At 41.4% G+C, this 24,221-nt stretch overlaps 2 protein-coding genes across 5 annotated transcripts; one reads left to right on the top strand and one right to left on the bottom strand.

Annotated features, from left to right (window-relative positions):
- Positions 1–788: 788 nt before the first annotated feature.
- On the top strand, positions 789–19,573 carry LOC118422941 (adhesion G-protein coupled receptor G2-like). 4 transcript variants are annotated; one of them, XM_035830825.1, is made up of 28 exons: positions 789–1,097; positions 3,286–3,486; positions 5,282–5,353; positions 5,840–5,911; positions 7,663–7,734; positions 8,005–8,073; positions 9,100–9,269; positions 9,608–9,781; positions 9,908–10,046; positions 10,194–10,267; positions 10,582–10,717; positions 11,043–11,226; positions 11,434–11,740; positions 12,245–12,470; positions 12,817–12,994; positions 13,365–13,514; positions 14,049–14,213; positions 14,720–14,869; positions 15,293–15,420; positions 15,891–16,024; positions 16,503–16,637; positions 16,788–16,857; positions 17,079–17,211; positions 17,601–17,751; positions 18,106–18,207; positions 18,528–18,650; positions 19,014–19,100; positions 19,315–19,573. In XM_035830825.1, exons 2-28 carry the CDS (start codon positions 3,296–3,298, stop codon positions 19,425–19,427), a joined length of 3,705 nt encoding a protein of 1,234 aa, XP_035686718.1. In that variant the 5' UTR covers positions 789–1,097; positions 3,286–3,295; the 3' UTR covers positions 19,428–19,573. The 4 variants fall into 4 exon arrangements, with proteins under 4 accessions (XP_035686718.1, XP_035686721.1, XP_035686719.1 ...); XM_035830826.1 differs by lacking the exon at positions 789–1,097 and adding an exon at positions 2,585–2,745; XM_035830827.1 differs by lacking the exon at positions 789–1,097 and adding an exon at positions 2,798–3,044.
- Positions 19,574–20,364: 791 nt separating this feature from the next.
- LOC118422942 (protein shisa-4-like) lies at positions 20,365–24,021 on the bottom strand. The gene is made up of 4 exons (XM_035830829.1): positions 23,876–24,021; positions 22,477–22,648; positions 21,891–21,991; positions 20,365–21,493 (listed from the first exon to the last, which is right to left on the bottom strand). The coding sequence occupies exons 1-4, from the start codon at positions 23,922–23,924 to the stop codon at positions 21,243–21,245; spliced, it is 573 nt and encodes a 190-aa protein (XP_035686722.1). The 5' UTR covers positions 23,925–24,021; the 3' UTR covers positions 20,365–21,242.
- Positions 24,022–24,221: the final 200 nt, after the last annotated feature.

Here is a 24,221-nt window from a genome sequence, read left to right as displayed (position 1 = left end):
TGTATGCCATTAGAATATTGCCCCAGGAGACGATGTGCTTGTCGAGTGCGTGAAAGATGGCATTGTCATTGTGAAAACATTGATGAGTTTGTTAAATGGAAAAGGTTCCTTCTTTGTTTGGCTGCGCAGCTTGCGTTAAACAGCTTGTTTTTATAATAGCTATTCATTTAATACGATGAACAAAGAAATCACTGCTAGATAAACGCCGTAAAAGTGCTATAAAAGTGCAACTGGACCGAGCCGGACAGAACTCGGTTTAGTATAAAGTGCTATTTTTAGCCCTATTACTTCGAGCTAGGAAGCCATACCGGTAGCTACTAGTGAACTCCATTTAAAGCTGGTAATCCATTAGTGCAAGACAATGGACCACAATAAAACGTACACGGATGAACTGTAGTACATTAGAGATGATGAGATTCAATTCCTGCCGTTTTAGCTCTAGCTTTAATTCTGGTTATAAAAAAAAACCTTGTATTGTGCAACTGATGGCGACCCTGCAAACCGATATGTGACCTAAGAACAGAACCGGCCATGTGAATCTGTACCAGTACAAAACAGTTCCTGATATTACATTCTTCCCCACCATGCATCACCCTCCCCTCGCGACGCCCCGGCACAACACAATAGGCGGCAAATACCACCGCTGGCACAGGCCTGAAAATAGCTTCACAAGCATCTGCCAAGTGGGTATTCATTAGATACGGAAATGCAGATGAACTCCTCTGTACGACACCGTAACCATTGGTGACGGGGGGAAAGAAAAGGATGTATTTATTTATCTGGATAATACATGTGACTCTGTGGGGACTTAGAAGGGTGTGACTTTGTCCTCTGCATTCAGTAACACAGGATTTATTCGTAGTTGTCGGAATAAGGGACTTCATTTTGAACTGGGCGTGAGTCGAGACTGAAAACTTGTCTTGGAGCTAGCTTTACAAAGCGGAAAAAAGTAAGTGTAGGACCGGGTTGGTCAACAGATTAGCCGAATTTTTTTAGCTCGATTTTTACTGTACCGGCAACTTTCTATGTAGTCGTTGTCTCAAGAGGAACTGGAGACGGTTAACTGTTCAACTTGACAGGGTTGCAGACTGATAAAGGTAAGTTTCGATCACAAAATGTTGTCTTCTTCTGTTTGCCACCAAAGGAGTTGTGTAGTTTTGACGGGTAACGTAGTCAGTGTACCTCGATAGAGAGAAAGAAGAGGAAATTTTGACAGAGAACTATAAAATTTGTAAATGGAGAGTTCCGTTTTGATCAATCTTATCCCCGTCGGTCTCCCAGTGTCGAAATACGAAATAGGAATGCCTTTTGACGGCGCAAGAATGATAATCATTCTTTCTGGTACAACATTTTAAAGCATGCTACATATATATAAGATTGTTATACTAATGATGATCTACCGATGGAGGTCACTTGGTGATACATTTTCGTTCCTGTTTCCAATTTTACTTTTTTTAATCAAAATTCCATTCTAACTTCTTCCTCTCGCTACCAAGCCAATATAGAATCATTAATGGTAATGAAACAATAACAGAGCGTAATTTGTAAGACAGAATAGTCCAGACGCTGGCCCTAGCCCCACCCCCTCCCCACAAAGACCACATAACTAGGCCAGACTATCAAGGATGCCAAATAGTTTCCCTCCTTGGCAAACGATTTATCCGGAAAATGTGTCTCTTACTGGTTCTATCATTTACTCGCAATTTTCCTCTATCTCTTCATCGGTTTGACAGTCGGGTTGTTTGATCTAAACGAATATTTTTGACAAGGTTTGAAGTAAAAACTTGTAGATATTTCTTGATCTAAAGACGAGTCAGCTTTACAAAACTGTGATTTAGTTTAGTTGATAACAATGCCCTTTTATAAGGCGAAATTCGTGTTGTGAAACACCCTGGTGCGGTGCATATAGTTCTCGATTGTCCGTCGGCAAATGTGTGTCGTCACTCGTTGCCATAGCAACAGGTAGCATACACAATCTACTTACGGATGCAAGAAAAGAAAAACTCTCAAAAGTGCGTATTGAAATATAAGCAGAAAGACTTACTTTGAATTTAATGAATAGGTTCAAGATTCATTTAAAAGAAAACGATTTTACAAAGGTTGGACACAATCTCTATTAGTACGACTATGTATCGTTTAACAAAACCAAAATAAACCTGACAAAGTACATTTGGTACTTCGCTACTCTTAATAACAATAAACCCAGTCATTAAACTTAACCTACAAGTTAGGATGTCACAAAGGCGACGACAGGTTCTTTCAGGGGCGCATCCTGCTGTTTATTTGCACAGTGTGGACTCTGTTTGTTTGGATAGCATTTATCGCACCCGAGAACCAGTTGGTACTGGGGGTAGCGTGCCTCCGATTTTCAATCATTCCCCCATCGGAAACTCTTTGTTAGCCTGACATTCTTGCTATTTACTCTGGGGAGGAAGGCCGGCTAACATAAACAGCATAAATTGAATATTTGAATGTCTAGCTAAACATCCAGGTGAGCATACGATCCGCGGGCCTATTGTTCGCGCAGGTGTAGCGAGTTGTAGTGTCACATTGTGGCAACAGGTCTAGCCTTGCTTGATGAATACCGCGGCCGGCTTGCCCCCTGGTGTACCCCGTGCACACGGTAAACCTGACCCCCTTCACGGTAACCCATCCGTATTTGCATGGCCTGATTTCCTATAGGTAACGCAGGAGCACAAAAATGTAAACTTTCCTGCGCGCCACGCCGCAAGAGAAGAAAAGCAGGTGAGCTTGTTGGGTCTCGGTCTACAAAGTGGCCACTTTGTCGGGCAGGTCGACCGCGAAAGCCCCTTTGTTGAGTGATGAGGCTTACCTGAAATGACACCGCGTGAGCTGCTATTGTGGCCGTCTTAGAAAGCCTAAACACCGCACTTAATTAGTGTAGGTCTAAAATAGTACAGGAAAACATTCTTACGGTTGTTTTCGATGCAACTTCTGGGTCCTTTGTCGTCTCTACGGAACACGTGATCTACCGTTTAGCGGGGAAAGTCGTCAAACGTGGATGTCAATCACTTCAAAGCTAGGTACGAGACTGTAGAAAGACGAATGTGATTCTGATACCTTGTTCAGTATGACACAGCCAAAAATTGCTTGATCCATATAGATTTTCTTTCTTTGTGCCTCCTCCAGACCTTGTGACAAAGTCGGCTACCCTTCATAGGCGACAAAACTTAACTCTGGGATTCATAAGCGGTACAATGTGCGTTTTTCATGTAGGAAGTGACTTGCTATAACTTACACTTTACTCTTTATGCTTCTTTTCAGTATAAACGCAATGTGGATTGAGAGAACACCACGGACATGGCTGGGAAGTCTTGTTGTCTTGTTGTTTTTATGGAAAACAGCAACAGGCTGCCTGGAAGCTTGTATCTGTGCTCAGCCTCAGCCGGGACAGTACATTACTAACTGCCAGGGGAGATCCCTCTCTGAGATTCCTGATGGAATTCCAGACAACACCGTTACCCTGTAAGTATCGAACGTATTCACCTCCTTTCATTACTATCCATAGACGTCGACCGTTCTTACGAGATATAAGTTTGGTATACATATCTCTAAGTTAGTTGCCTAAAAGAGTGAAAACAGTATACTGTTTGCTGAAAGGGCATGGGAAGTACCACGACCTCTGTACTGGTATGTAAATGCTTCTATATGTTGGTTCTTTGGAACACTTATAAATCGACAATTCTGACCTAATCTAAAACGACCCTTTATGTAGGCTAGAGAAGGGGATGTCAGAATAGTAGCATGTTGGTATAAAAATTTTTTTATATATTTTAGTAACAGTATTTGTGAGCATTGCTGTGGCTTTTCGCAGCGATAATTCTAAGTCGTTGAATATACATATACAGTCAACCTATTCCAGAAAAGACCAAACTTAGTACTGGCTGTCTGCTGTGAAATACATGTAGCACTAGAATTGGGGTCGTCGCCAAAACCAGACAAAGAAAGAAACCGATACTGTGATTCAGATTTTCCAAAGGTTAGACGAGTCGTCTGGAAAGTAACACGGCAGGTTTGAAAAAAAGAGAGAAGCGGTATTCATGGTTTGGATTTAACGCTGAGTCGTGAGGCGAGAACAACCTACTCACTGTCATGAAATTAAACCCAGACGACTTCACAAAAATAGTAGTGTCCTACGATGTAAAAAGGGTTGGTCAACTGAGGGACGGTTTTGGCAGAATGAAACTTTTACAAAACTGCACACAAAGAAGCATACAGAGGATTTTCTATATCTCTGTAATGGTAATTCCGACCAGGTCGCTCTTTATGAAAGTGGCATGTTATTGCACTTGTGGCACCGGTGCGTCACTGTGGAGTTCGCCCACTGCGACACTGCTGTGTTATTTTCGCCGATTTTTAAAAATAATTTGGATATTGCGTAATATGTAAAAGTATGACTGAAAAGACAACAAAATACACGAAACCTAAGACAATTGGACTCACCCAAATATTTGACTAAACAGCACCAATCTTTGTCGAAAATTGGTGAGTCCAACTTTTGTGTTGGATATTACAGTAAAACTAGTGCAAGAACGACTTCTACCAGCACAAATGAACTTTCTATTTATAGTAATTATATCTTTGTCTCTGAAATTCGTTAAGTAATCTTTCGAACCCCGTAGTGGCGCACCGGTGCCCCAAGTGCCCCACCTTTAGCTGCAGATACCGTACCGACCATTAAGAGGGTGCTGATCGTTGGCAGCTGAGTTTACACATGCTTAAACGCTTGTTTGTAGTAATAAGGCGAGGTGAGTGTGATTGACAGGTGTTTGGTACGAAGCAAGTCGGGAATGTCCCGATAACAGGTGTCGATTCTCGAGTCACGTTGGTACTAGGGAGGGGGGGGGGGGGGGAACTCACTAATTGATTCAACACTTACCATAAAAATATCATATTCCACTGAGAAAAAATGAACGTTACAAAATGTAATTGTAAGCATTCTTTAGTTGTAATTTGTAAAAGAATCCAAACGAAATGTACTTGATTTACCTAGAGATGATAATTGAATCTAATATGTTCTTGTAACACAAAACATATTCCATACAAAAGGACATACACACAGCAGGGGGCAAAACACGTGCCTTCGATGAATTTGAGAAGGCCTTGACGCAAACCTTTGTCGCTACAATGAACATTGATAATTAATTTCTGTCATAAAGGTTTTTGACAAGAAAGTAAGCGAAACACAGTTTTAGTTTTAACACACATGCATTATGTTATCATTTGTTGAAAAAAGTATGACATTTTATTCATTCTGCAGAGGTTTGGGGATGAACCGTTTGACATCTGTGCCAGGCGGCATTTTCTCCCACCTCACCAACATGAGAGCCATGTGAGTAGGAGAAACTCCTTTATCAACTTCTTGTGGTTTGAAGACATCGTAACACATGTACATTTAAATGAAACCAGTATATTGTTCAAATCTAATACAATTGAGACGACAAGCTGTTACGGAAATGGCAACACACATACTATTTTATTATCTCATATTGAAGTTTCACATAAAGCTTATGCGGCATCACACACATTTAAAAATTATTTCAAAACCTTTACGGAAAATCACTGTATGTTTTCTTGGTGATTCTTTGTATTTACTGCATTGCATGAAGTTGATTCAGTATCCATGTAATGGCTTGTAATTGCCGTATAAGAACCTATAAGTAATTATGTAAGGGTGACATTCTGAATTGGGTCATAAATAAGAATAGTGATTATATCTACGTAGGTCTACTACACTTATACCTTACCATATTAGTAAGTAAAATTTCAAAGTCTTTTAAAACAATCTTTTCAAACTCTTGCGATCATTTTCTTACAGATACTTACAACAGAACATGATAACAAGTATCGAAGACGGCGCTTTCGAAGGGCTTATAAACTGTGAAGTCCTGTAAGTATGTTTAATTAGATTGCGATTCACATGTATATTCCTTTTCATATATTCTTTTATACACGAAAATATGATAATATATTTTATATAATATATATATATATATATATGAGTTATATGTAAATGTATGTGTGATTTTATGAGGTATGTATGTGAATGTAGTGCGTTTATAATTACATAGACAACAATTATTAGTATCAATATTTCCAACATTGTCAGTCATCAAATACCACAGAACATTACGTGCAGTGCACACAAGTTGTACTAAGTGAGATCTGTAGTTTGTAATTAATACATACGGTGTTCAATAGAATCTGTAAGACTACACGTGCACGTTGAAATGTCAAACCGTTGTTTTGACGTCTTTTCCGTCAGTCTCAATGAAAGTTGCACGGTGAGCTTGACATTAACTTTGGTCATTAGCAAAGTAAAATGGATCGGGAGTTTGAACCATGAAGTTTCATACAGGCACATGAAACGCGATTGCCTCTACTTTGGTTGGGATAGATTTGATGAAGGATATACGGTAAATGGAGGATAGCTCAGCTAATGGGGTATGAACGTCATGAGACCCCCGTGGGAAGGCAGCGGAAGGAGAAAGTTTAAGACTACTCCATTCGTGCGTACGCTGTTTCTGAGAAATACACAAATTCGTAGACACACAGGAAATTGAACATCCATCAAGTACGTTCCACACATCAACAATAACATTCCCTCGAGTTCTTTTCTCGACTAGCGACGTCAGAAGGCGCTTGTGTTTTTCTCAAGGTTTTCGTGCTGTGAGAACAAAGAGTTGTATCCACGGGGCATGCGTCATCCGCATGGATGGGGGTCTGATGTTAGTTGCCTTGGTAACCGTATTGAAAAGAGCCCGGATGGAAAACAGTATTGTGGATGAATGCGGTTCAACCTTCGGGTAACCTAAGGTCACGGAGAGGTTGTGCACAATACTAGGCGGTGGCTATGGTACCCTTTCTATTAGACGGCAATCGCGCTGCCATGTCACTGCGACCTGGCTGTGTAATCATTGACTTCATAATCAGAATAACATACACGCGGTAAAAGTATGACTGAAAAAACAGCAAAACACACAAAGTGTAAATATATTCGTTTTGACCAAGGAGATTTAATCAAAGTATTCGCAGAGCGGTCATGCCTTAGTATAGAGTCGGTCATAGTTTGGCCGGTCATAGACTCTTTAACCCCCCCCCCCCCCTCACATTAGGAGAAAATCGATCGGACGACGAGTCTGCAAGCTCTAAATTACGAGGAGGTATGACCCTGAAGGGAAGCGGGGGGGGGGTGTGACTCTGCCATTTCTTCGTCGGCATCAGGGTCATGCCTCCTCGTAATTTAGAGCTCGCAGACTCGTCGTCCGATCGATTTTCGCCTGATGTGAGGGGGCATAAGAGAGATGACATCGGAGATTCATAAAATAATATTACAAATTCTTACAAATTCAAATACGTATTGATTATATATTAAGCAATTCTATGTTAAGTAAATGTCATTGTCTATTGAATCACTGATAAAGGCAAAGAAATGATGAGTGTGTAGATGACTTGACCTGTGTTATTGACGGTACAATATGGTGTCATGTAAAGCTATCTCCAAGTGACTGCTGCCTGGGACAATGAAGTACATTTGAGCTATGTACATACTAGTATTATGTTATGTTAGTTCTATGAAACCAGGTCTCTTGTCCGTTACACTTCTAAATCAGTTTCCCATTGACTTTATTTATCCTAAAGGTTTCTACACGACAACAACATCACTCACATCTCTGCTAACACGTTTATAGGACTGGACTCACTCTCCAGACTGTGAGTACATTCTGATACATCCCTGTATACAAAATTTGCATGTTTTACGAATTATCAAAGACAGAAATATTTCTCATACTTTGTATTTGCAATGCAGTTTTTGCACCCTATACCACATGTTTAGCTATTGGTTTGTCTCGATGTTTTCCTTTATGTATAAATCGTTTGCGAGTAGTCACAATGCTAACTTGAACGATATACCGCGTCGCTGCTGACAGAAACGACGTTGGAATGCAAAACACTTATCGTAGTTCTATTTCTCTTTCCCAGGACTCTACACGAGAACATGATCTACAGTATAGACCAGGGAGCATTCAACTTTCCGTTGTTGTCCGAAATGTGAGTAAAGGCCTGGAAAACCCGTGTTTTCGGTTACAAATCGTAGCTCATGTTTTGTCATATAAAAGTCTTAGTGGTAGTAAAGGAATTTTGCCATCGTATTTAACGATAGCCTTTTTTGGACAAACGCCGCTCTTTAACGCCACACTGATCGATGAACACTGACTCTGAACGGGTAAAAGGATGTCAGTGTTATGGGGTAAATAAGGAGAGCGTGCCCTTCCGCTACAGTTCTGCTGAGTGGGGTGCACTTGAGCGACCTGTCAGGAAGTGACAAAGTTTGTTGTTGACTGGTTTAAGAATGACGTTATCCAACATGGCATGCTCACTATGGCAGTAATGTCGACTTAGGGGGGGGGTGGGGGGGGGGGGGGCGGTGGGTGGTGTTCAATGTTACTGTGATCGATCCCAGAACAATATGTGCATAATATACAATAGGTGACAATATATGATAGGTAATGTTGTAACCGATCGAGATGGAACAAGCTATCTTTGTATGCCTTTCGAATCTCCAGCATAAATCAACTGAGTCATTGCCAAGTTTTAGCTAATTTCGCCGTGGATGTCATCTGCAGACAGTAATACCCGTCCGGTAAAATATGAGTTTCCCTCCCAAAACAGGAATACCAAGTGAAGTCCATTCCTTTTACCTTACCACCGGACGTCATTGTCCAACGATTTTGTCTGTGACTAGACCCCACTGGTTTCTAAACCAATGTCGTCGTGTTTGTTGTTACTCCTTTTGTTGCCAGGATGTCGATTTGTAAAGACCCTGTCCTTGACTAGACCCCCCTGGTTCTTAACTTAACTTTCCTCGTGTTTACTGTGGACGCATTTCTCAGTTAACCGACATCTAGCTATCGCACCGCAGCCATCCCTCAGTAAGACATCTGGAGCCGCATAGTTCAAGTTTCTGAAATTTTATTCAGCCTGCCAAACCTGTTTCGCTGCGTACAATTTGTTCAGTTGCTAAAGGCTTAATGACAAAAATACATCGTGTTTACTGTTGTTTGTTGTTGTTACTAGAACGCTGAGCTCTAACCACCTTGTGTGTGACTGTTCGCTCGGCTGGTTCCAAGACTGGTCCCTTAACGTGTCGGACAAGGTCCGGTTAGACAAGATCACCTGTGCGTCTCCCACCAGTCTCGCTGGCGAGGAGTTAACAGCCATCTCAAGGGACTCATTTGTCTGTCCATGTAAGTAGAAATTTGTCTATTTTCATATACAGGATAGACTCTGCTTTTTCCCAATAACTTTCGTATTCTAGATATTATCACCAATCAATTTATCAAAGGTCTATGCATAGCCTGGGTACTATCCTATTTCTACCGGGGCAGCGAGTGCAAGGAGCCCCGGTAGAAATAGGATGGTACCAGGCTAGTCTATGCAAAGTGGTTGACAAAATCGGCGTCAAGTTTTCCTTTACAAGGACGCCTCCTACCGAAAATTTCGTTTACAACAGAATTACTGAACCTTTCAGTATATACAATCTAAATTTGCATCCAATGATAAATGGTATTTCCTGTTTCTATAGGGCATTGTGATGCTCAGGGCCAAGCATGCTATCGGTTCTTCCAAGACTTGAAAACTTTGGAGGAGGCCAATGCTACATGCGCTGTGAACGGGAGCCACCTAGCGACCCTGTACAGCAATGCAACCATGCTGTTCTTCCAGGAGATCGTTCTCAACGACATTGATATCTACGACGGTAACTATACATTGCAAATCATAAAGTCTGTTCTTTAAGGAATGAATTACCGTCTTTCTCTAAACACTAATCAAACTTTAAGTGGAACTGTGCATGTTATGATTATTTTACTTTTACAACCTTTAGCTCCCTACTGGATTGATGCAAACGACAGGGATACTGAGGGAACATGGGTGGACGCAAACAACAACGAGCTGATGTTCGCGCCGTGGGCTACCGGGCAGCCGGACAGTGCCGCTGGCGAGGAGGACTGCTCTACCATCAGGTAACAATGCATATACATACATGTCTAAAATGTAATGATTTCTTGGCACTTCGCACAACAGTGAACATTCTATTCTGTTTCTAGATTTTTTGCTTCTAAAAGTGTGACAAAACTCTCTCATCATTGTATTTTTGTTTTCCGTTGTAGATGCCGAGAAGACGGCACCTGCGTGTTGGATGACCAACAATGCAATGATCGTTTTCGCTACATCTGTGCCTATGGTAAGTTAAGCTTGTTTGTACATTTTCAAAGCAGCCTCGTAAAATGGGCTAGAGCACTTGTGACCATTTGACTAGTTTTGCTAACGTGTTTCGCAATCAGGTCTCAGAGCGGCTTCACTCCTCCTCCAGCTTTTGATACTATCTTATGCTACCGTAGGATCTGCTTGGAGATTACCCATGCATTCCTTTACATTTTCAATACATTAGAGCTATTTCATTATGTGCACTTTTACAAGTTTGGAGAATAAGTACGTCTACCTTGCACATGTTATGGCTTCACAAACATATAACTTAATTTCTTCACCCGATTCCAGATCTGTGTCCAGCTGAGAACCTGACCACCACGCGCGGTGTGTTCTCCTGGCCGGCCACCCAGCCCAACCACACCGCCGAGCTGGACTGTCCACACACGATCAACGGACTGACCCATAAGATGGCTTCCAGATACTGGTGAAACATATATTTTGTACAGTACTTAGAATTGATTATTAATGGGCATCTACCACTTGTTGTTATCTTATATGTACTAATGATCACTCACTCACTCACTCACTCACTTGCGCACTCGCCCTCTAACTACTCACTCACTCACAAACGCATGCACACACACTCACTCACGCACGCACTCATTCACACTCGCGCACTGGCAACGGCACTGACACATACACAAACAAATACACACTGAAACTTGCTCACACGCGATATAACAGAAGTACGAGTATGGTGTATTATTTCTTGAGCTAATAGCTAAAGCGATTTTCTAACTTACCTGCAGCTCGAAGGACTCATCTAGTGGTCCCGAGTGGGAAGCACCAGTCATCTATGACTGTCCGTACCACCCGGACTTCACCACAGGTGCGCCTCCCACCCCCTTACCCACCACCTCTACCACCACCATCAGACTACCCACTGCGCAGGCGTCGACAGATGCCCCGGATGCTGTCCAAACCACTCAACAGGTTGGTGGAAAGCCAAACTTTATCAGAAACATTCTTATTCGAAATGACACTGCATTTTTGTCTATTCTCGTTGATCCTGCATTTGTCGGTAGCTTAATTTTACTTAACTGCTTAATATAAATGTTTCTATGATGATGATGATGATGATGATGATGATGATGATGATGATGATGATGATGATTCATTTTGGCCTAATTCTGTGAACAGGAAAAGACTACAACAAGGACAACTACTGTGACGTCTTCTACAACATTACCTACAACAGAAAACATCACTCCTACCACTACAGCGCCAGCTACAACCACACATGCCTCCACTACAACGGTTATGCCAACGGAACCGGAAATGACGACGGACGCTGATGTCCCGACAACCCAACCAGACGATCACCACATGGAGGGTCCGTGTGCAGAACACACCCCGTCCCCTGACAACCGACAGTTCCCCACCCCCGGGGTGACCGTTCCTTCAGTCATTCTGTTGGAGGACTTGGTGATGTTTCAACCTACCATAGGTATGGATAATCATAAATGTGTATGCCATTCAAAGAATAGCTAACAAAGGAAAACATATATGGAACCTGTTTACGATTTCTTTAAACGACAAAAAAAGTAAATGCACCACGTGCAAAAGAAGACGAGTGAGTGAGCGCGAGTAATGTACATTAAACCCCACTGTCCTGGACTGTGTGACTATCGCATTGCGATTCAATCAGGTTAATAATAATTGTAATGTATGAATAATTCGCTGGAAATGAGAAAAACAGATTGGAATAAGAGGTCGGATTATTGCCGATTCTCCTGTCGATTTTTCGTTGAGCAGGTAAACAGGCTTTTGCCGGTGACCTGCACATGACCTTTTATAGTGAAGGAGGTGTGCCTGATAGGCCTGTTATTACAATGAGAGGTAAGAGTAGAAAAAGAACATTGGAACGTGTAAAACAAAAATAACTAAGATACTGACTTATCGTTAGGAATAAGCGTACTAATCCTAGTCAAAATCCTCGTTTTACACCCAGAAAACGTAGACCAGCTCTCGGCCCGTCTGTCCTCTCTGACGGAGCAGGCGGTTGAGTTCAGCCCGCGGGAGATAGAGAACGCCGTGGACACGCTGTCCGGGATCGTGTCGCTGGACGAGCTGAGTGAGGAGGCGTCCGCTAACGGCATCAAGACCGTCAGTAACCTGTTAGTCGCCATGGAGAGCAGTCTGTTTGAGGCGGAGCTCAAATTCAACTCGACGAAAAAGTAAGTTTCAAGCATAGTTAACACTTGTTTTGCAAATATTGGTTATTTCTTTATACAAAACGTTTATTTAGACCTAAAAACAAAGAGTGGGTAGTCGTAGGCAAAACCAATGAAAGTTCACTCACTGTTCCGTCCTAAAGAAAGGTCATTGAAGGATAGTTATCCATGCAATGAAATACACACACACATGTAATACAACAGCTGCTCAAATAATCGTGTGGATAGACTCTGAGAACGTCAAGACGTTTTCGGTATCCACTATCTTTCGTCAGTGACAAGAGTCAATCGAGATATTTGAGTAAGTTTTGTATTGTGTGTCCTCAAAATGTTTTCGTCTTGATTCCAGAATGCTTGACGCTGTGGGCGCCCTGTCCATGAAGGTGAACTTCCAGTCGGAAGTGTTTCGGGCAGTCTCGGAACACGTCGGCATCCTCGTGCTGAACCTCACGGCGCCTGATGACGTCAACGGGCTGCGCTTCTCCGAGATAGGCGCCAATATGACGGCAACGCTGTCTCAGGGACGGGTACGTTTTACCTGTTACGGCGCGGTCATCTTTGCCGTACGTCCGCGTAAGATTCGGCGCTGTAGACTTGTTACTAGTAAGCAGGATGTGATAGAACCAACTATTCACGACGATCTTAGCGTCTTTGGTAATAAGGACAGGTGCATTTTGCAAGACAGATGCAAGACTATCCCAAGAATCCCCAGACTTTGTGATTTTACCACATCAAAAGTATTTGTAGACATCAAACAAGACTAGACATCATTAATTCAAACAAGACTTAATACTTGCAAAGCGCGGTGTGTCAAGATTTTGAAGCAATGTGCCAAGGAAAATATCTAGCACAAGGACACCATGTCTTGATTCTTTGCGTTCTCAAACATATCTACAGGTTAAAATCCAGGAGACGGTCCCTGGTGCGGAGGAAATTGATGACATCACGGCGTCTTTCGAATTCCCAGCATCCCTTGTGCAGTACGCCAGGGCAATGGGCGAGACCAGGATGCAGTTCGCAATATATCCGCATGGAAAAATATTCCAGGTTAGTAGCATGCACTGCAATAAAGGAAATTAGTATGAATAAATATTACATAACATCACGAATCTGCATGCATACCATTCTACATTCCTAAAACTTCTAACTTTCGCCGTGTATTCTACTTGTCTAAGTTGATAGGCATGTTGTAATTTTATTATCCATATGAACTTGCATACAGCATTAGGACTGCCGATGGTAGACAGAACGCTGTCAGTATACATTGAAGAAAGAATTAACTTCCCATTTGAATTTCTGTCTCTAATGGTATCTATTTTTTCTCTGGTAGTTTGTTTCATAGTCTTACTGTTGTTGGAAGGAAAGTTCTCCTATGTCTGACAGTGTGAGAGCCAGGGATATTAAGAGTGTTCTTGTGCGCATGCTGGGATGTAAACTGGCGTGTCACCCTCCGCATCTCTTTGTATTTTGTTTAGGGAAGAAATCATTAAGCAGCGCTGGTGCCTCTCCAGAGTACATAGTACATAGTGACTAAGATTTGAGGTAACCATCTAGAAATCACATTGTTTTCTCTGCCGTTAGATATTAGAGCGTGCCGCCAAGGTGTCTCAGCTGGTGCACAACTCGGTAGAAGAGCCGGTTATCGATGGAGACCGACTCAACAGTCGGATCATCTCGGCAACAGTCGGACACCTCGAGCTGAAGGACCTCTCCGACCCGGTCAAACTGGTCTTCACACATGTCCAGGTATGTTGCCATCCTCTAGCCTATGATGCAAACCTACTAGGTATCTGCTGCTTTATAATGGCTTGTTTGCCATGATTGTGCCTGTTTTATGATCTCTCACTTGTTCTTTTATGGCAAAGCTTACACTGTAATCAAAACTACCGATTGAGCATAAGCTTGGTTGATATAAGAAAACACAGGTCTGTGTACATACAGGATTTGTGCTTCCGTAAACTAGAGATATTTCATGGGGAAGGGGAGCGTCAGCGTCGGAGTCATTATACATGCATCATAGAGGTTATAGATTAGGCCCAGTTTCGTGCCGCAGTGTCTTTTGTTATACAGATAAATGATATCATGTATCGTTCGCCTAGCTTGAAATACATTCTTGTTGGCATTGGTCCGCCCCCAACATTCGCTACCTTGTTGATATTAACCTGTTAGCACCCGCTGGAAGCGAACTGCAGATAAGTATGATTTTCAGGCTATTCTTAACCACGGGTACATTCGTTTGTTGTTTTCCCCAGCATGGAGACAACCCGGAGTGTGTGTGGTGGGACATGCAGACTAACGGTGGGATGGGCGGCTGGTCGTCTGAAGGCTGCTGGGTGGACGTGACGGAGAACGGACAGACGGACTGTTACTGTGATCATCTCACCAACTTTGCACTACTCATGGTAGGGATCAGAAGCCTTCAGAAACTTCAAACGTTGTACCATGGATAGTTTGTTCATGTATCATTTTATTCATGCTCATACGTATGTTTTCACCAGCTTGCGCAAATATCGTTATATTCATTCCGTCTTTCATTTCATTTTATATATTCATGAGCAGTAGTCTTTGTTCATAGTCTTTTTAAAAATAACTTGGTTTTTTAACCTCCTTGACCTTGATATAACTAACTGCAGCTTGAGAGACGTAGTTATTTAAAAGTCTTAAGCCTTACTCTGGTTTTCCTTCCAGACCTCTGCCTCATAATGCTATGTTTGAAGTTAAATGTTTGTCTTAAGTCCAAAGATTATTAGTGTTGCCTAAAGAAAAGTCCAACCCAACTTTACGTTTCTTTAATGTAAGTAACGTCATTGTCTCTCCTCCATCAGGATGTGTACGGTACCTCTGCACGGGTGTCCAAGGGTCACCAGACGGCGCTGTCAGTCATCTCCTATATCGGCTGTGGCGTGTCTCTCATCGGCATCTTCCTCAGCCTTCTCACCTTCGGGATGTTCAAGTACGTCTTCGGTATTCCCATGAGATAAACAAGACAGCATTTTGTATTACCACATGACAGATGTAAATGATTGGCGTCGTGTGTGGCATAAATGGTAGAGTGTTCAGCTCTGTGCCCCGATGTCGAAAATTCGTGCCTTGGGAAAGGGACTTAACACAACCTTCCTCGCTTTGCCCAGGTGAACAAATGGGTACCTGGCTTCGGTCGGGGAGGCCAGACGACCTTTAGCTTCTGTGTGCACTTTGTATGTTAAAATAAGTAACTAACTTGAGTGCAGTGCCAAATTGTCCTCGTCTGTTTCAAAGAAACAACACAAATGCTGAACTTCATAACAGACTGATCTGGATGTTATTGAACTGCCTGCCCGGTCGCTCGATGTCAATAAGCCCTGCAAGACAATTGTGTAACACAGATAAACATAGTTGCACATTTGTAAAAATTTCATTGTCGAATTTCTGTTTTTATTACAGGAAAGTCCGCCGGGAGACTCCTACCAAGATCCTGATAAACCTGTGTGTGGCCCTGTTCATGGTGAACGCGCTGTTCGTCAGCCTCACATCTATACACGACTTGGGGATAGACGAGCTCTGTATGAGCTTCGCAGGTCAGTTACGTTTTACCCTTTATATCAAGACATATACACTAAAACAGTACAGTATATACAGTCCACTATTTGGATATCTACAAAATCTAAGCTACACTACATATTGCTTATTACTGAAACACGATTCATTGTATCATTTGTAGCTCTTCTTCATTTGGTCATTATGCAATTCATCTTAAATTATTCGCTGCCATACCCTATCAAGTTTAAGGTGACGGGGCAATTACAATCGACGTAGACCGTCGTACGTTTTTTTATGTTGCAGAATTTTCATGCTGATTGTGGCAGCATGGACTACCAACAATGATCTAAGACAGTCTTTTACTTAACAAGACAGCTGAATGTCGTACGACACACGTACAGTTATTCCAGTAGTGCCTTCCGTTTCTGATAGTACCGTGATTGTACGACGTATGTAATCGAGCCAATGGTTTGAACCTTTAGATTGATTGTGTTTTTTACCGCCCACCTTCAACAGTACTGATGCACTACTTCCTACTGGCCGCCATGATGTGGATGGGTCTGGAGGCCCTGAACATGTACATCGCTCTGGTCAAGGTCTTCAACACCTACTACAAACGTTTCATGTTCAAGCTGGCACTCGCTGGATGGGGTATGTTTGTAGGATTCTATGAAAAGTTACCTGAGTACCTGATATATAGATACGAATGATACCTGACAAGTTTGGAAAAATATTGTTTAAACTTAATTTGGGATTATTTCATATCATTTGTTTGATTTCCTTCCATGGTATCACATATAGGAATTCCTGCTGTTGTTGTTGGCATCACCCTGGGTATCGACCACAAAAGCTACGGACCGTATGAGGGCATGTAAGTATAGAATGAACTTCCTCACACATTCGTTGGGTTTAATTTCATACTTGTACTACATTACATGTGTTAGATATCAATTGGTAGCATCTTCATCATAAGAAACTAATGCTATACAATCCACAGTAGATATACACATCTTTTTTAATACAACAATCAAATTATTTTTTATAATAATAATAATCAAATGAGACAATAAGTTCACATGTATCATTGTGTAGTTGCTGGCTGTCCCGCTATGCCTTCCTGGGAGCGTTCCTCGCGCCCGCGCTGTTCATCATCATCGTGAACTTCATCATCTTCACCATGGTGATCCGCACCATCGTGGGGCTAGAGGACCAGAAGAAACTTAAGGTGACAGTACTTCATCTTAAACCAATTATCCTACACAAAGCCTCGCCTACGGGCAAATGCAATAGTAATTCCTTCTAGCCCTTATAAACCGGGCTAAGTTTTCCACATGTGTAGGTGTAGCCTCTATCAAGCTGTGAGCCAATCATAGAATCACCTCAATGGTTTCTTTAGGTAAACCCCATTCTCTGATTGGTTGAGGCGAGAAAGTGGAGACCTCCGTCCGATGTGCATAAAACAGAGGTTCCCCATTATATATTGTATAAGCCCAGTCGAGGCTCTGCTCTTGTTTCTGTATGATATGCAAGTCATATAAAATAATGAACGATACGACCAGGTTCGGCTCATGTTGCAGTGTACTCTCTTAAATTTCTTTCCAACTGTGACTGCAGAAATCCACCAAGACTGACACGGCCACTAAGCTGAAGGGTGCTGTGGGACTGTCCATACTGCTGGGCCTGACCTGGGCACTGGCTATCTTCGCTATCCGGGAGGCAAACGTCGTCATCAACTACCTGTTTGCTATCTTCAACTCTCTACAAGGTGAGAGATTCAATACCGTCCTTCTCCCTGGTTACGAAAAGTCGCTATCTGATTTCTTTTGCAGATACTAACCCGCCACAAAGCATGAAAATAGAACAGTCGAGGAGTCTACGAGCTTTGTCTTTGAATGAATTTTCGAGAATATTGATTCCGATGTTCTCTTGATAATCCCGAGATCATAGCTTAAAGATCGGCCAATGTGTACAAATCCCAAATCACCATATAGATGGGCAGTTTTTTTTTTTACAAAGGTGATAACTACACTCGAAAATCTTTTGGATTATACAATTTTTGAGAAATAATGGTATATTGCCATTATCAATGACCTGTTTGTCTTATGTCTTCGTACGTAAGGTCTGTTCATCTTCATCTTCCACTGCGTGATGAAGAAAGATGTGCAGAACAACTGGAGGAGGATGATCCCCTGCTGTCCCAACCCGCCACCGGGTAGTACAGGTACGGGCGCTTCTACAAGTCAAAGTGGGGAACATCACAATGTTTATATTGTACAGTTGACAAAAGAAGCTGGGTACGTACGCCAATTTATCAGCTTTACAACATGTCATGTTTCCAAAACGTATGTTTGCCAAACGTATTTTGCAAGATATTCAGATTTGATGATTATTGTTTGATAATTGACGTTTAATGTATTTATTGATTCATCCATTGATTTATTCGGTATTTAGAACCAACGGTGAAGGTGACGGAAACTACATGTACGCTAAACACATACGGATAATTGTACAAACGTTAACTTACTTTTATGTTCTATTCAGTATACGTTAAAACAGCATCAAAACGAAAACAAATGGTCTGGAGCCCCTCCGCTATCTCCATTGATGTGAAGAGCACGGATTGCCCCTCCTCACGAAATAACTCACCCTGGCCAGTGTTCGAAGGTACCCGTAGAAAAACTCTGGTTGTGCTGTGGGTGTGCCGCTCTAGCTGCTCCTCCTTGCGAAGAATTTCCTCCTTGCAGCTGATGAGTTGCACTGATCATTCTCTGTACTTTGCATCTTGGTCTTGCTGAAGTTTGGTGTGATGGTGGTCTTCTAAACCTCTTCTCTATCTGTACAAAGCAGCGATAGCAACAGCATGGAGAATACCACATTGGATCAGGAGATATGCTGTGATTTGCACGTTGAATGCTGCAAGATTCCTCCTTTCTCAACTGCTTGAATGTGTTTGTCGCTCAAGCGCGCAGTACTGTCATTAGTAAACTATATCGGTCTATTCACTTTAACTGTTTATTATTTTCTTAGCTTGGAGTACCCGAAGCCACATGAGAGCCAACAGGACAAGGAGCTCCCCAGTCAGCAACGGATCCATGGTTCGCAAGTTCTCGCAAAGTATGTAACGTTATAGTTCGTATTACGGGAGACAGTTTTGCAAACAGTGCCTAGATTTTTGTTGTCAAAAACAACTGTAGTACCAATGAAAAATGGGGAATGTAGGTAAACTATAGTTATCAATTAAACTGGGATTCATTGTGAATTCCAAGCTAGTGCTAAGATCCGATGTTATTGGCGATTGCAAGCACTTACTTTTCATTTCTCCCTGCAGGCGAGTCCACCACTAGCCTGGCTAAGGACAAGCGGGAGATCGCGGAGACTGGGCTGTACAACGAGGCTTACCAGTACGCTCCGGAGGCCTTCAATCCTCTGGCGCGGATTTAATCACGAACACATTCTTAAACCACAATACAGCATTATTTGTTTACTATAGTCAAACATATCAATATTGCGGCACAGCAACAAACAGATTGATTTGATTTGTTGATCCGTACTACTCGCATATATCTTTTGCATCTATCGTTTACGATGTTTTTCCAAGGAGCTTTTATCAGATAAAAGCTCCTTGGTTTTTCTGATACTTGCCCATACCAGGCACTGGGACATGTAATGCGATATACTGTGTACTACCTATACCGCTAGTTGTGGTTGCAGAGGTACAATTTAAAGCTTGTGTTGGGGTACTATAGTGCACTTTTTATATTGAGTTTTGATTATCGAATAGAATCTAATGTTGGAAGTTAAGTGAGTACTACATTATACGTAATATGTTACATGGAAAGCTGGTTATTTCATGTGAAGATATGACGGCGGTTTCTTGATAGGAAAACATATTAAAGCCTAAATTGTACATATTTGATAGGCAAACTCAAGAAGGCTCTTGTAAAGTATGAATTAATAGTGTTAGGCTTGATTTATAAAAGTTTACTAACATTATACATACTACATAATCAGATATTGTACAGATAATATGGATATCCCACTTCAATGGGAATGAATGTCCACTTTTTAACTAGTGACAGAATTCAGTACAAAATAATGAACTTTTTAATCCTAACTTTTATTTACAATGTAAAATGTGTTTGGTATGTTGTCTGTAAGTAAGAAAAATGATTATGGGGCGTTAGATACGTGTAATCTTTAATTCTATCTGTTACTGTAAAGTTGTGACCTATTTGATTGAGTGAATTGTTTGGTGTTCACCAAAGTGCCTTATGTTGCAATGATGTGTATAGTTTCTGATGAATGAGTAGATATAGAATTAACTAATTTCAGGTACCTTTTGTAATTAAGACAATAAATATACTAACATGAACTTACGTTGTCTTGCACACGTTTATTGTTTTGACCTTCATTATACTGCTTGACATCATTTTTTTGTAATCAAATTAAAGACAGGCATGTTGTAGAATGAAACAAAAACAGTAAAACAACGAAACAGCAAAGCCCCTGACACGCATGAAAATATTGACGTTGGTGGTAGTTATATGTGATAGGTTGGGACCAATAAGTTGTTCACTAATATTGATGGGGAAAAGAAAAGCGTGACAAATACACACAATAGACAACCCTTTGTCAGACACCATATGGCTTTGGAAAAATAGTAGAAATCGACCAAATAGACAGATAGCATATCTGAGGAGCTAGCCAGCATAGGAGTGAGGCATGTGCATACTGTCTAGCAATAAGGAACAAATTGATGAAAAGTATGACTAATATACTGCACAAACACACACATATCAATAATTATTACACTTTAACGAGTCGATATTCATATCTCTAGTTCAAGATATAGTTAGATTTATAGCTATATCTTCGAACAAAAAATAACAACTAATATTACTAACAACTCTAATATGATACGTATACATCGATTCATTGGTAGCATAACACATTGGTTGAAAAATACTAAAGAACAAAGGTCAACTGAGTCTGTCCGTGACAATAAACTGATAACTGTGACAGTCAGTTATTAGCAAATAAGAACAGGACAAACATTAATGATTTCAATACTAGTTTATGAACAACTCTTGTTGTGTTACTATGGTAATCCGTAAGTTAAAAACAACATTTGCACTCTCTTCAAGTTGTTTATTGAAAGAAAAAAGACAAATGAACACGGCGGTATTGTATAACATGATATGATTATGTTAACGGCACTAATATTTAACTCTGTTAGATGATATGATATAGTATATATCAAGGCTGCTGTTTCACTGGATATCCAGAGCCACCAGGGTACGCAGGGGGATACGCGGCATCTCCCCCAGGGTAGGGTGGGGGAGCGGCAACAAACCCTCCCGGGGGAGGCTGGGGGTATCCCGTGGGAGAAGACTGTGGGTACGCTGATGCGCCTGCCGGGGGTGGGAGGTAGGACATCGCGCCTGTGGGGTACCGAGGCTGCTCCTGGTCGGGGTATGGTACCGTGGACACCGTCTGCCGCTGACGGTCTGTAGCACAGAATATATGCAGATTACAGAATATATGTAAACCTACAATGAATGCACTAAGTTGGAAAAAAAAGGAGTTGAATTACCAGAACACAAAACAAAAAGAACAAAGCATCATAGCAATACATAATAGTATATAACAATAAACTTTCTTACAACACAAAGGTTTACGTATACACGGAACCGCAAGATATCGATCATTGTGTTCATAGATCACGTGACTGTATATCTCTCGCGAGTTTACGTTCTGAAGTGATTGGTCATCAGTATTGATTCTGGGGAAGGCGACAGTTATTAAAATTTGATCCATGTATACCTTTGTGTTGGAGAAACGTTTAACATTGTACTATAATTACTACCAACACAGATCGTCAGCTTCCATGATAACATGACTTACTTCTCTGCCGTAGTTGTTTGGCCCGACAGCAGTAGCCTAAGGCTAACACGATGAACAGGACCCCTCCTACAGCAAGGCCTACTCCCACCTTACCGCCGACACTGAGGGAACATAAACAAATTAACGTGAAATATTAGATACACAAGTCGGTGTGTCGAGCCGGAGCCTAACCTCTGCTTGGAGAGTAGCTTCTTGACCCAAGCTTGTTTATACACTACTACTAAGGTGATAATAGGCCTAGGCTGTGCCGCTCTACCTGCAAGAGAGGGATGTCAGTTTTCCAGACCTAAAAATAATACTAAAAAATATCTACCAACGTAAAATGTAAAAGTTAAACAAGCCCATCAAAAGGATGAACACGACAAAAACAGTACCCCTGATAAACGTCGCTTACCTCCATTTTCTTGATAAATGAGAGCGACATATGATCACTATATGTGAGAGTCTTCTTGTGATACAAAGATATTGGTGCTAACGCAGTATTTATAGGGACAAAATGATCTGATACACCAATGACAAACATCGTACCAAACTATTCCAGGTGCGTGATCATATCAGTGAAAGATGATATACAAGAGGTTTGAACCTGAATCGATGGCAGGCACCGTAGACCTTGTCCCAGCAGTCGTCACAACAGTACTTGTTCCTGCTGGTTCCACAGCAGTAGATCTCATCGTAGTCATCATAACGGCCCGGGCAGTTAAAGCCGGGTTGATGATGACCACCCCACGTGTAGCTGCTACACCATTCGGCATCACCTGAATCACAGGAAAAGATTATGGAAAATCGGAGGAAAAAGATACAATCTAAATTGTACAACTTAGTAATACATAAACAATTGTTTAGAACTTTCATGATAATACATAATAATACATAAACAATTAATTAGAACCTTTATTTCAGGTACTTCATTGCAAAATCAAGACCAATTCCTATCTAAATTTAACTAATAGTATTGTGTACGTTATGGTGATTCATAAACGTTTTCTAGCTATCATCCTTATTCCCGAGTATGCAAATTGTAACTGTTGTACGCTCGTTTTGTTGCCGCAAACATTGTACCCTTGACGATCGATTGTATTTTACAAAAGTAATGAAGAATGTGTTATCAAATCATTGTATTGATCCAGCATGGGCATGGTGTGTTTCGACGAAAGACGCATTCATTTCTGTGTAATGCTGTTATTGTGCCGACATTCTTAGGTCGCATTAGTTAATTATAAACAGGATAACTAGACAAAGTACAATATACGCACTGCTAAACAAACGGTGCTTCTGGCTACCAGGTACGGGAAGGTTGTGTCGAGGCCTTATACGTATTAGAAGACTTAAAATCACGAAGACGAAAATCATCAATACTGAATATTGTCAGGAAGATTTTCCGGAAGGTTGGATTTTGGCATTCTTCAGAAACGCATTCACAAACATACAGATTGGGGACTTTTGAAGACAACCATGGCAACTAAAATTTCGGTTTTATGTAGAAATGGGGGTGAACTGACCACAAAGTAAGCAGATACAAGATGACAATGATAAGGCACAAATGTAACACCTGTTCTTAAAAAGAGATGTTAGGATATATTTTCAGAGGTGTGTTTTCCGGTTAGCAATCTCACTTGCAGGCCAGAGATCGTATGACGCTCTACCAGCGAGTATTTGGATCCTAACATGAACGCTCAGCTGACCCAATGCTACCAGAGAATCTAGGAAAAAAAGGTATTTCCAAACAACTTCCTTGGCTATAGTAGGAAAGTACGTAATTTACAAAACTACATTTTTCTTAAACCGCAGGGATAAATACGGGTATTTCGGATGGCCCAAACGAATCTATAATCATTTGCATATGTATTTGATCATAAAGCTTATACAAAATAAGACGCTACGTTTTTGTAAAACCTTGTCACATATCTGGAACTTTGGCTTTGTCCAATCTAGAACATCGTCAACACCAACTGATAGTTGTCAAAAAGGCACAATTTACGTACATGGTGCAACACTCACTGCCAGCACTAACACCAGCAAGTACAAGAACATGGTGGAGTTGTTGCCGTTGTGACGCAGTTGACTTTGTGTTCTTTTCTGTTCTGCTTCTTACACCATATAATAATGGCGTCATAAGACGGCACCATTATACGGTGGGTGGGATATGCGAACTTTTATTGACTTTTTTTTCAGCCGCACAGTTTGATACCACAGATTCGTAAACATGGGATAAAAATTCTGTCTTCCTACAATGTGTACAACACTATCTTGGTAGTTTCAGTGATCATATCTTCAAGATGCAGAAAAAGGTCCCCAATGGGGATTTTTCATTTTGGCCGGGCTTAATGA

The sequence above is a fragment of the Branchiostoma floridae genome, chromosome 9 (genome assembly GCF_000003815.2).
Source record: "Branchiostoma floridae strain S238N-H82 chromosome 9, Bfl_VNyyK, whole genome shotgun sequence".
NCBI classification, from domain to species: Eukaryota; Metazoa; Chordata; class Leptocardii; order Amphioxiformes; family Branchiostomatidae; genus Branchiostoma; species Branchiostoma floridae.
The sequence above is the reverse complement of the archived record's forward strand: the minus strand, read 5'-3'. Positions and strand labels throughout refer to the sequence as shown.

Excerpts from the sequence above, each read along its gene's own strand:
- LOC118422941 (XM_035830825.1), top strand. The coding sequence starts at position 3,296 with ATGTGGATTGAGAGAACACCACGGACATGGCTGGGAAGTCTTGTTGTC. Across the intron at positions 10,047-10,193 it reads GAGGACTGCTCTACCATCAG|ATGCCGAGAAGACGGCACCT; the intron begins GTAACAATGCAT and ends TTTCCGTTGTAG. Across the intron at positions 14,214-14,719 it reads TGGTCTTCACACATGTCCAG|CATGGAGACAACCCGGAGTG; the intron begins GTATGTTGCCAT and ends TGTTTTCCCCAG.
- LOC118422942 (XM_035830829.1), bottom strand. The coding sequence starts at position 23,924 with ATGTTCTTGTACTTGCTGGTGTTAGTGCTGGCAGTGAGTGTTGCACCA. Across the intron at positions 21,992-22,476 it reads GGTGCCTGCCATCGATTCAG|TGTCGGCGGTAAGGTGGGAG; the intron begins GTTCAAACCTCT and ends ATGTTCCCTCAG. Across the intron at positions 21,494-21,890 it reads CAAACAACTACGGCAGAGAA|ACCGTCAGCGGCAGACGGTG; the intron begins GTAAGTCATGTT and ends TCTGTGCTACAG.